At 32.2% G+C, this 13,682-nt stretch overlaps 1 protein-coding gene across 3 annotated transcripts in view; it reads right to left on the minus strand.

Moving 5' to 3' along the window:
- Positions 1-867: 867 nt before the first annotated feature.
- Positions 868-13,682, minus strand: part of LOC114334567 (neprilysin-2) — a 311,969-nt gene continuing 299,154 nt past the window's right edge. For 2 of the 3 annotated variants that reach the window (XM_028284632.2, XM_028284634.2), the window contains exon 11: positions 7,963-10,997. In XM_028284632.2, coding sequence (XP_028140433.2) covers positions 10,659-10,997 — 339 coding nt within the window. In that variant the 3' untranslated portion in view covers positions 7,963-10,658. Of the gene's footprint in view, positions 2,829-7,962; positions 10,998-13,682 lie in introns of those variants that run through there. The other variant, XM_028284633.2, reaches the window with a different exon arrangement.

The following is a 13,682-nucleotide window of genomic DNA, read 5'->3' on the forward strand; positions in this document are numbered from 1 at the left end:
ATATTATCTCATATCAATAATCAAGATCACATCAATATATATAAAAACCATTATTTTGGCGTTGAAATTATTCAACGCGGAGTCAAACCCGGAAAATAACAGAAAGCATATATATATATATATATATATAGTAAGGTCCACCGTACTAGATACATAGGAACATTGAGCTAGTACAGTCCTGACCCTTCACTTATTCCAATGTTTATTTTTTTATAAAAGTTAGAAAAAAATGGTGTAGGTATGAGGTCTATGAACTCAGTAGAAGAAGAGTTGTAGGTAGTGAAATATAGGTTCATTTTCTTCAAATTCCAAATAGGATATTTCATCACGAAATAACCAAAAAATGAAGCAGTTTTTGGAGAAAACAGTACAACTGCTTTACATACATGAAAAAAAAGGGATCAACTTTATTTTGAGCGAAACTTGCTTACTTTTGGAGCTAGGAACTTTAAATAACAAAAATAAAGCTTGTTTTAAACACTTTAAAAAATTGTAATGTGTTTCCCCCAAAAGTGCTTTATTTTTTGGATCTTTCATGTTGAAACATTCGATTTGGAATTTGAGGTGTGAATTATTCAATTTTAAAGCAATACAGTCAAAACTTTCCTTTTGATTTTCATGCAAATTTAGTTGATGGTTCAATGAAAAAACAATTTGTTTTGCCGAATACTATATTATGCAAAAATTTTGAAGACTATGTAAATATTAATTTTTTTGTTAAATAAACCGTACATTTTACGAATTGACAAAAAAACCATTGCACAAACTAAAGCAGATTACTTAAAAAATACACAATATCAAGCTACCTACAATACTACTAAAATGAGGTGTAATTATGATGTAATTCATGAAAAAAAAATAACAATATACTTGGGTAATATTTTAATATCATTATGTAGATCTACCAATGTATGTATAAAAAGAAAATAAATTTATTTACACAATAACGTTAATTATTAAAAAAATCAGTATTATTTAACAAACTAAACCAGATGAATAAAAAGTGATTCCGTTTAATGATATATATTATACAATTATATTCAAATATTCAATAAAAAATTAACTTAAGAGTTAATAGTTAATAAAAATAAATAACAAATATTACACTGCAACTTACTAATTTAGTTGATATATGTTTTAAAGTTGATACAGATCACTTTTTGGTATTCTTTTATAATAATTTACAAATGCCACCTTTTAAATTTCTATAAACAACTTTTTTTTAAAATATGTTTTTTAATCTTTTTTAAAAACTTGTCAATTTTGGGGCGCCACCCCTGCTAAACGGTGGGTGATAGAATGCTGTCGGGAAATAAATAGTAGGAAATATCTTCATTTTACCATTAAGTAAATTTTTTGCGAAACGTACAAGAAGGGCTACGTTTCGCAAAAACCACAAATTACCCACTTAAAAGGGATGAAAAGGGGGGTTCCGGGGCAAAATTTATTAAGATGAAGTTAGTCTCATAATAAGCACCCCTTGATATACCAAAAAAAATAATAAAACCGCACTTTTGTGTCCATTTTGCGAGGTCCAACCTCTGTTTCCTACACTGTAAAGCAAATAGTAAAATTTACAAATAGTTTAATAAAGTACAACGTTTCACAAATCTGTAATACTAATAGAAATGTCACCAAGTAGTATGAGGTTAACAATTGAAGACAGTATAAATAAATACTTTGAATGGAAGTTTTGACCAAATCTACAAACAAAAATTGTTTCCTTCAATTTAAACATCCTTAAAGACACCACTCAAGAATTACCTATTAACTATTTTAGGTTTATTTATCTGAACATAAAATAATTCGTCCTTATATAGTTGAGAATGCCAATAGAGAAGTGAGAAAATTGCCAATAAGAGATAAAATGTTGCCATTTTCTGGGGAACGCAGTATCTTAGTTTGGTCTGCATCCACCAGAGAATATTTATAGAGAATCACGATAATGACTAATAAACATTTTTTGATTATTTTAATTTTCTTATATACTTATATAAAACCTATACATATTCAGATTGTTTGAAAACTAAATCTAATTTTTATTATTGGCTATAAGTAATTTTGCTTGCAATTACAGATGTGAATGACAATCATTTTATGAAAACCTCAATTTTGTGAAAAATCAAAGGTAAGTGACAAGTTCCTAACTTCAAGAACATTCCTACAGATTTACTAAACGACATGCAATAATAACGCACAACGAGAAACGCTAGTATGAAATAGATTTGCACAATTATTATTATGTTTAATGTCAATTAAAAATATCATCATATATTTCTATAAAATTGCTGCCTACTCAATGGGACCGGGAATTCGACTCGAATAGCAGAACAGGTTTTGTTTACAAAGTCTCGTGTAAAAACACCTATTGCCTATGCAGAAATATCTGATACATTTTTAAAAGCAACAAAACGGGTTTTAGTTTTTTATGTGCTTTAATTTTACAGAAACCTAGAAGATAGCACTTGTATATAAAGATTCAAAAAATGTTACCAAACAGAGCATTTCTTAACTCTATTCATATTCGATCCTTCGGGACATTTAAAGTCTTTATTAAAGTATTCAGAATTACTCATGGGTCCAATAATTCGAAATGGTGCTGGAGAATGATATCCTGTCAGAACTCTTAATTTAAGAGACTCCGGTCTATATTTGGAACACCAAGAATTGGCAGCCGAGATCCAGAATAGTTGATTGGGAGTATATTTGAGTCCAGGAAGTTTAGGCTCGGTTCCATGTCTCCCTACCCAACTGTTATAGGCAAGATAAGCTTCTTTAATTCCGCCATTGTCGGCTATATTTTCACCTTGTGTGTTGATACCGTTTAACTAAAATTGTAAGATAAAGAAACAAACGAAAAATTAAAATTTTAAATTAGAAACAAAATAAAAACCCTTTACAGATGATTAGTAAAAATGTGATTAATAGATCTGCGTGATCTGAAAAAGTGTGATATTTACATTGTTGACGGTTATACAGTGAGGGCGTTTAGGTTGGAATACATTAATTTTCTCGAGAAAGGGCGATTTTGGAGATAAATCGTGAAACAGGTCGATTTTTATTTTTCAAATGAGCTATCACACGACCCCTATTCTCATTAAAAAAAATCATCGATTGCGTCATCATGCTCAGATGAATGACCTCACTAGTATGGTATATATGCCAAAAAAATCTTAGATTCAAAATAAAAATCGACCTGTTTCGGGATTTATCTCCAAAATCACCCATTCTCAAGAAAATGAATTCATTTCAACCTAAACGTCCTCATTGTATACATTTAGGTTAATATCTATACATACAGCATGCGTAAGTGCAAATAAAGGAGTTATTATTAGATTGTAGAAAAAATAATAATAATTTCAAAAATAACACAAAAAGATAATATATATTGTTTTGATTCTACCTATTTTCTTTATGTAAGCATTTTAAATTACACTTACATTTATTTTTAATTATTATTATATAACAAATCTTTTATTGTACGTGCTCAAATTAATAAATTATCTCAGGGTTTTACGTCATCCAATCACAGAAATGCAAAACCAATACTCAGAGAAAACTCAGGGAAAAATAAAATTCAAATGTAAAATATAACCGTATATTAACAAAAATTGAGTATACCAAAGAATTAAATACAAATTTTAATAATAGAATAAAACTGTAAAACACACAAGCTATGAAATGATTATGTAAAATAAATGTAAACGAATATGAAAACTACCGCAAATTATTCTAAAATACAAAGTTACCCAGTATAGATGCAAAAATGAATTATAACTGGTAAACAAAAGTCAATTTAAAAAAATTGCGAAATTGTTTATGTAAAAGTTTATGTCCAATTACACTGGAGTCTTTATGTAGACGTCGGTCGATGAAACTAAAGAAAACCGAAATATTCGCAACAGATAATATTGATAGAGAGATATTATATAAGTTTGAATACCTTAGTACAACTGCTACTACTTGTCACTGAATTTAATGTTAACTTAAAAAACTTTTACTTAGTACTTTTTGCTTACGGGTGCCTATAAGGTTTTGATTAACGAAGACAGACACTATTTTTTTTTCAACACAAACTGCTCCTTTTTGCTGTCGGGAACACCTTCCCTTCTTCTCTCTTGCCAAAAACTGTCTTCTCACTTCCCCTTCCATCGATGACATCCCTTCAGTTCTATTGGCCAACATCAATATACCTCTTCTTCATATCTCACCGTATCCAAATTACCAATTGTCATTACTTTTGATATTTTCTAGGAAATCGGGCATCCCGACTTTTTCCAAATAGTTCTGGTAATCTCCGATAACAACACCGTCTTTCGTATATTCTCATTCACCCGCGAATTGTTCTTAGAAGCACTTTCTATTGTAAACATTGTCCAAAATTCATAGAACTATTTTACCATTATTAATCTAAATCACTGGGTAATTTCAATCGGTACCTATTTTACATGGTGAATACAAAAAATTAAATACTTTAAAAACAAACTATTTTAACGTAATACAAATTGACAAATTTTATGCATACAAATTATTGTACAATTAGATAATTAGGTTTTCTTCTTCTTCCTCTTTGCCTTTCTTTAGCCGAGGTATCTTTTGCCTTTCATCGTCTTTTATCAAGACTTTAAATTTACATTTTCACGTCCGCTGCGGAAAAGATATCTTTTGTATACCAGAGAAATCTTTTCGTTTATTTCATATATATGTCGTACCTAGTGTACTGAAGTCTGGTTATTTTATTATTACCAGGAAGGCCCAATGCATTTTGTTACGCTTCAACCATCCACCTAGATGTTCCTGACGAGCGGTTGAAATGACTGCGAAACACGTCGTGTAGGATATCGGTGGTGGTCGAAGTGAAATAAAATGCAATTGCCGTTTTCTTTCATATCACGGTTTCTCCGTAATTGACGAATGTGGATTAACCGTGTGTGGACGAATGTGGATTACGGTTTCTCCGTAATTGACGAATGTATTAACGTGGTTTTGTAGGCAAATCTGTGAAAAAAAGAGGTATCTTTTGCCGTTCATCGTCTTTTATCAAGACTTTGAATTTACATTTTCACGTCCGCTGCGGAAAAGGTTTCTTTTGTATACCAGAGAAATCTTTTCTTTTATTTCATATAGATGTCGTGCCTAGTGTACTGAAGTCTGGTTATTTTATTATTACCAGGAAGGCCCAATGCATTTTGTTACGCTTCGACCATCCACCTAGATGTCCCTGACGAGCGGTTGAAATGACTGTGAAACACGTCGTGTAGGATATCGGTGGTGGTCGAAGTGAAATAAAATACAATCGCCGTTTTCTTCATATCATGGTTTCTCCGTAATTGACGAATGTGTAGCGATTAACATGGCTTTGTAGGCAAATCTGTGATACAAAGAGGTATCTTTTGCCGTTCATCGTCTTTTATTAAGACTTTGAATTTACATTTTCACGTCCGCTGCGGAAAAGGTTTCTTTTGTATACCAGAGAAATCTTTTCGTTTATTTCATATAGAAGTCGTACCTAGTGTACTGAAGTCTGGTTATTTTATTATTACCAGGAAGGCCCAATGCATTTTGTTACGCTTTGACCATCCACCTAGATGTCCCTGACAAGCGGTTGAAATGACTGCGAAACACGTCGTGTAGGATGTCGGAAATGCAATAGCCGTTTTCTTTCATATATATATATTCTTCAACTCTCTACTTTAAAAAGTATTAAAATAATGCGAAAAATGTACTGATGACATCAAAAGCCAAGGGCTGGTCACAAAAAGATGCAAAAAACAACGAACAGAAATGAATCGACATAACGAAGGGAGATTTACATCCAACGATGGATGGGAGAGCTGTCGATGATGATTTACTCTTACATTTATCATTATTAACATTATTAACAATAACATTATGTATATATATACATATATATATATATATATATATATATATATATATATATATATATATTAGTAATATTATTCTGCAGAGTATCAATTTCAGCGGGAAGTAGAAGTAAAATTTTAGTAAAAATAGTAAACTACACTATTTAAATATACATACACTTATTTTAAAGTAAAGGTAGAAACATCTTAATAAGAATATATAATGACAATATACTATTTCTTTAAATACCTTATTTGTTGCTTTTACCACTTTAGGTAGGTAATAATGGACTTTATTACTAAGGTTAATAAATGAATAGTCATGCTCATGCCTATAAAACAGAACTACTTTAGTTTTATATGTTATTTGGGTAATAATGGGTTTTAATACTAATACTTTGAAAACCAAACATGGTAAAATTAAATCAAAGGAACATAGTGTAGGAAACAGAGGTTGAACCTCGCAAAATTAACACAAGTCCGGTTTTATTTTTTTTTTCTGGTATATCAAGGGGTGCTTATGAGACTAACTTTTTCTTAAAAAATTTCGCCCCGGAGCGCCCCATTTCATCACTTTAAAGGGGGTACTTTGTGGTTTTTGCAAAACGTAGTCCTTCCTGTACGTTTTGCAAAACATTTACTCAATAGTAAAATGAAGAGAACTATATTTCCTACCATTTATTTCCAGACACGGGGATGGCGCCCCAAAATTTACAAGTTTTTAAAAAAGATGTTTTAAAAAAAATATGTTTCCCCAACTGTAATGAAAATTAAGAAGAAACCCTGGGGAAATTAATCACATAATCACAAATAAGTAGCTGATTTTTTGGTATATGTTTCATTTAAGGGCAATGTCCCTTTTTCTAATTACAGGGTGTTACATTTAAAAATCCCCTTTTTATACCATCTGAACCACCTATGCTAGAGTAAAAAAACTTTCAGTGATTATCCATGTACTGGTGTTATTTACAAATTTCTATAATGCACCCACATTTTTTTTCGGAGACCCCCCCCCACCCCCGGAGAATCACCCCAAAAAAAAAGGAGAATTAATAAAAAAGGTAATTTTTTGGAATTCTTCACACACCATGACCTTTATTAAAATGCTTCATATATCATTTTGTGCACGTTCTCATTACCTATGCATGGACATCAAAAAAAAAAAGTAGCAAAAAAAAACCAATAAAAGGGAGGTTAAAACCAATAAAAACGTCCTATGCATTTTTTTCGTATAACAACCGTTACGGCACAGTGGCGCCGTAAACCTCAGAAATGCTTTGGCGGGCTCCAGTTTTTATTTTTATTTTCGTCACCTATTCATTTTATGGATAACGTACTTATGGAAAATAAAAGAACACACTGTCTGGTACACATTATGACCTATGCATATTTAATTTTCTTTGCACCCTAAAGTCACAGTGGTGGCCCAAAATAAATTTTTGATTATTTTCTTTATTAATTCTCCTTTTTTTTTGGTGGTTCCGGGGAAAATATGGGGGTGCATTATACAAATTTGTAAATAACACTAGTACATGGATAATCGCTGAAAGTTTTTTTATTCTAGCATAGGCAGTTCAGATGGTATAAAAATGGGTTTTTTTTTTAAATGTAACACACTGTAATTAAAAAATTTGCAATTGCCATTAAATGACACCTATACCAAAAAATCAGCCACTTATTTGCGATTAATTGACGCAGGGTTTCTTCTTAATTTTCATTACAGTTAGGAATAAATAATTTTTTTAAAAACATCTTTTTTAAAAATTTGTTAACTTTGGGGCGCTAGCTCGCTAAACGGTGGATGATAGATGTATGCTGTCGGGAAATAAATAGTAGGAAATATAGTCCTCTTCATTTTATTATAAAGTAAATTTTTTGCAAAACGTATAGGAAGGGCTACATTTCGCAAAAACCACAAATTACCCCCTTTAAAGGGATGAAAAGGGGGGTTCCGTGGCGAAATTTTTTAAGAAAAAGTTAGTCTCATAATAAGCACCCCTTGATATACCAGAAAATAAAAATAAAACCGGACTTGTGCCCATTTTGTGAGGTTCAACCTCTGTTTCCTAAACTAGTTGGATAAAAGAAACAATAATTTCCAAAAGTATATTTATTATAAAAATTCGCCTTGATATTACATCAAAATCAGTACCAATCCAAACACTGTTAAAAATATAACAAACGATCTGATGATTTCAATTTAAGAAAATTATTTTTTAAATATCTATTTGAAAAAGTCCTACTCAAAAATATATAAAAAAGTTTAACCAATAAAAAGTACGACAAAACAAAACAGTCAATTTCATCCATCAACACAATAGGTGTATAACTAATAACGGGTACAGAACTAGAAACAACTTTGGACGTTAAATTGTATAAAACAATATAAAATAACGAAAAAATTGAAAAAAAAAATAAAAGCTAAGGAGTAAAAATGATAAAAGTATAATAAAAGAATGAAATATTTGATCAAAATGGTTGAGGTTGAGGTAATTTAAATACCCAGGGCTGAAAATAAAAACTGGGGTAATGGTAGACCCCTAGCACTACCTCATTTACATCATAGTCGGAGAGATAGAAGCGGATTTTGTGCGTGATAAGTAATGTGGAAAAACTATACGGGGATATGTTGAATTATTTGTGTACCTGACTTTCCCCAACCAGAAACCAGAGTGGGGGGCAAGGGTAGTTATAAGGGGTCAAAGTCGCGGTTTTTATTATTTTTTTTGTGACGCTCATGATCGAGATCCAAAATTTGGGAATAAGTAGGTCATGACGTAACTAAGTAAAATCTCTAGGGGCGGAACGCTGCGTGGCCGACAAAGGGGTGGGGGTAGGGGTGAATATAAAATATATGAAGGGTTTTTTGCGACGTTCGTGATTGAGATAGTGCACCAAAATTTGTGAATAAGTAGACCATGACATAACTAAGTAAAATCCCCAGAGCCGGAAACCAGAGTCGGTAACGCGTGTAGTTATAAGGGGTAAAAGTCGCGGTTTTTATTACTTTTTCTTTGACACTCATGATCGAGATAGTGCACCAAAATTTGGGAATAAGTAGGTCATGACGTAACTAAGTAAAATCTTCAGGGGTGGCACGCTGAGTGGCCGACAAAGGGGTGGGGGTAGGGTTGAATATAAAAAATATAAGGGTTTTTTGCGACGTTCGTGATTGGGATAGTGCACACCAAAATTTGGGAATAAGTAGACCATGATATAACTAAGTAAAATCCCCAGAGCCGGAAACCAGAGTGGGGGACGAGGGTAGTTATAAGGGGTCAAAGTCCCGGTTTTGATTATTTTTTTGTGACGCTCATGATCGAGATAGTGCACCAAAATTTGGGAGTAAGTAGATCATGACGTAACTAAGCAAAATCTCCAGGGGCAGAAATCAGAGTTGGGGATGAGGGTAGTTTTAAGGGGTCAAAGCTGCAGTTTGTATTATTTGCTGCAAAAACCCCTTATTTTTTTATACTCACCCTGCCTACCTCCCCTTTGTACCTCAAGCAGCGTGCCACCCCTGGAGATTTTACTTAGTTACGTAATGACCTACTTATTCCCAAATTTTAGTGCACTATCCTGATCATGAGCGTCACAAAAAAAATAATAAAAACCGCGACTTTTACCCCTTATAACTACCCTCGTCCCCCACTTTGGTTTCCGGCCGTTGGGGAAAGTCATGTACGCAACTAATTCAACATATTCCCGTATAGTTTTTCCATATTACTTATCACACACAAAATCTGCTCCCAGCTCTTAGACTATAATTGTTTATCCTAAAATATAAGAATATTGATAGAATGGCTGATTGCAATGGCAACTGGTGAAGCAATTTTACTCAATGAATCAGCATTGAAAGTGTTAAGATGTACAAAAAAATAATAAAAAAGGATATAAAGATATATTTGGGTCTATCAATAAAATTTATAAATCCCATTTTTATAATATAAATAATACAGATCAATATTTACGTAAAAAATTTCGCTTTCTGATGAAAAATTCCGGGTTTTTTAACAAACACGTAAAACATAATATAAAATGTTAGGTACATAATATCATCAGCTCGTATTTATAATACTTTTTGGTAAACCTGTCAGCACTAAATGTTTTGTCCTTTAACAGATCTATAAATATTTAATTTTTATAACACTTTAATATTGCGGCACTTTTTAATGCTTAAGCCAAAACCAATACGATATCAAGTACCTAAAAATAAATTTCTTACGTACACATACACATGTATAAGTCCCAATAGAAATACTGTTCCATCGGAAAAATCACTTAAGTATATTTATAGGCAATAAACAATTACTAATAACTGTAAGATGCTTTTGAATTTATTATAAATTAACACAAATATTGTATTACGGTATTTCCTCCCAAATGTTTGCAAGAGTGTTAAGTCGCGTCTATTATACATTATTTCAGTTTATTACACAGATGATAAAGACTGATAGAATGGTCGTGTCTGAGAGCATTATTATTAATTTTAAAAAAGTAATCACAACAAATTAGATCTGTTAAAACGTTACTTCAACACATAATTTATAATAAGAGAGAGGAAGTATTCATAGGTTATATTACACAACACAATATTTGTGGTAACATTGTTTTCAAAGTAAATGTACCCATTTCACCAAATCGTTTTAATTAATTTGTAGATAATGTAGGAGATTCCAGAAATATCAAAAATATTGCCCAAGGTGACGGCTGCGCGCTCTTGTTAAAAATACAAAGCAGCATTCAAATATTAAACTCTACGTCCTAATACAGGACAAACTTTAAAAACAACTACCAAACTTGGCACTTATGTTCAGGGTTCATCGGAGCTCCTTTCCGGCAATTGAAATCGTCCGCAAAATACTTCATATTAGCGAGAGGCCCATTAACTCTAAATTTATCAGGTACATGCTCGTCGGTGATTATCATTTGCTGAAGTTCTTCTTTTCTTGTTACCGAACACCAAATGCTTGCGGCAGACATCCAGAACATTTGTCTACCAGTGTAGTTGAGACCAGGTAAAAAGTATTCCTCCCCATTCCGTTTTACCCATCGATCGTAAGCCAAGTATGCTTCTTTGATGCCGCCATTGTCCGCTATGTTTTCGCCTTGAGTGTTAATGCCATTCAGCTGAAAGGAAGTGTGAAGCCAGTGTTAGTTATGTGCAGCGGATCATGCGGTGGGAGAAGTGAATTTTCATTCCTTACGAGGTATTCCTTTTTAGACCGGGAGATATTATACAGAAGTTCAGCCACGATTTTCTAAGTCCTGCCTTTTGCAATAGTGGAAGGGTAGACGAAGTACTTACAATTTGTGGAAATATCCACAAATTTCCTGTGACATTTTCCTGTAAGAATTTCTGAGTCCTGCCATATCAGTAGAATGACAGAATACTATGGATTTTATGAAGAAAATTTTTTGGACAGGAGGGTCGCAAACGGTCTAACGGAATATATAAGTATACAAATATGCAAGGAAAATAATGCAATTTTCATGATTTTCTGGGTCCTGCCACTAAATAAATTAAACATATTTATTTCAAAATGATCAAAAAACATGTTGGCATGACGTCTCCTACTGTGTAAGTATACTTGTCCCTTGGAAAATTATGCGCAAAATGTTTACCCTGATTCCGTGATTTTCTGAGTCCTGCCTTTAAAAAGTTATAATGCTCAAATACAATCAATACTTTTTCGGTACTCGGCAGGAAGGTTAAACGGTTCTTGTAAGACGGCAGGAGTCCTAGATTTGTAAGAAAATTCGTGAAAAATTCCACGATGTTCTGAGTCATGCCATTTTGCATATGTTTCAAGAATCTTAATATAAGTCTATTTACAAAGAGGTAGGATGGCTTTATAGTTATTTCGTATACAGGGTGGGGCATTAGTGTGACAAAGTCCAATTACTCGTTTGTCGTAAGAGATACGAAAAAAAGTTATTTAGGTAAAACGTGGGGCAAAGAGAGGATCATAATTTTAAAATATTTTCTAATATACAGGGCTACCGTACTGACAGGGTGACACAAATTTATGTTTTTTTTTAATGGAACACCCCGTATATAATTTTAAGATTCCTAAGATAATTTTAAGACAACTTAACACAATTCACATGATCCAAAAATGTTTCCTAAGGGAGCTAGAGCTCTTTGAAGATGGCGCCTTGTAATTAGATTTTTTTTATCTCCAGAACGCTTCCATATCGATAGACCAAAACTGGTCCGCCTTGTTATCTTCCAGAGATAAATCGATTCCATCAATTGCGAATCTCTAGTACCGGTCGTAGGGGTCCGTTTTGGGTAGAGCAAACGGTTATTTTATCGCATAACTTTTTTGTCTTTAACTTTTAAGCATTTTTGACACTATATTATTAAATTTTGAGGTATTCTAGTACTAAACGGTACTCTTGCTTGTCGGTAGGATGCACCGTTTTCTAGAAAAATCAATTTCAAAATTTTTCGTATTATCAATTTAAAAAAAATTAAAAAAAAAATAAGAAAAACGGTGTATTTACCGACTTAAAGCAAGAGTAACTTTTATTACTAGAATACCTCATAATTTAATACTCTACTGTCAAAAATGCTTCACAATTAAAGCAAGTTATGAGATTTCGTTGATCTACCCAAGACGGACGCCTATGACCGATACTAGAAATTAACAATTGATAAAATATTCATCTCTGGAAGAGAAATAAACATACCAGTTTTCGTTTTTCTAAATAGTTTTTTTTTTTAATTTTTTTTTTCAAATTCAAAAACCAAAAAATTTTTTAGTCGATTTTTCTAGTACACGGCGTATCCTACCGACTTAAAGCAAGAGTACCTTTTAGTACAAGAATACCCCATAGTTTAATAATCCAGTGTCAAAAATGCTTAAAAGTTAAGCACAGAAAAGTTATGCGATAAAATATCCGTTTCCCTACCCTAAACGGACGCCTATGACCGGTACTAAAAATTGACAAATGATGGAATCGATTTATCTCTGGAAGATAAATAATAGGTGTACCAGTTTTCGTTTTTCTAAATAGAAGTGTTCTGGAGCTATTTAAAAAAAAACTAATTAGAATACGCCATCTTTAAAGAGCTCTAGCTTCCTTGAATTAAGTTAAAGTTTCTTATAATTATCTGAGGAATCTCCGGGTTTCGATTGTTAGAGGAGTTTCTGGACACCCTGTATAATAGGTACAATCCCTACTATAACCAATTAATTGTAAAATGATTGATTTTCTTCCTATTACATACTTTTATTACGTTTACTTAGATACAAATATAATCTAATCGCTTAAAATAAATAGGTTACAGTTTGGTATTAGATTTGAAAGGTGTGTAAAAATCCGAGACATTACTCAGGAAAATAATATTTAATACCGTACGATTCTTTTAACGATATTAAAATTAATTTTTATGTATTAAATATCTTTGCGGTTATCCTGCCACGTTGTAAACGGTTTTAGATTAGTGTTTTTTAAGCATACTTGACGTGGCATAACTCAGAAAATTGTGGTGATATGAATATGTTTGTATAACAACCTTCAATAATTTTACTGACTTAAAATTTTATTTTTATATACGAAATAACTACACAACCATCCTGCCTTTTTGTAAATTGCTTTATATTAACATTCTTGAGATATGTCCAAAATGGCATGACTCAGAAAATCGTGTAACTTTCCACGAATTTTCTTACACACTTTTAACTATGTGTAGTAAAAAAGGTGTAACTAAACATCCTGCCATTTTGAATAATGTCTACTTAAATTATTTATTTTATAATACAATTTATTTTATGACTCAGAAAATCACGGAACAAGGGTGAAAAT

Source organism: Diabrotica virgifera, chromosome 1, assembly GCF_917563875.1.
Source record: "Diabrotica virgifera virgifera chromosome 1, PGI_DIABVI_V3a".
NCBI classification, from domain to species: Eukaryota; Metazoa; Arthropoda; class Insecta; order Coleoptera; family Chrysomelidae; genus Diabrotica; species Diabrotica virgifera.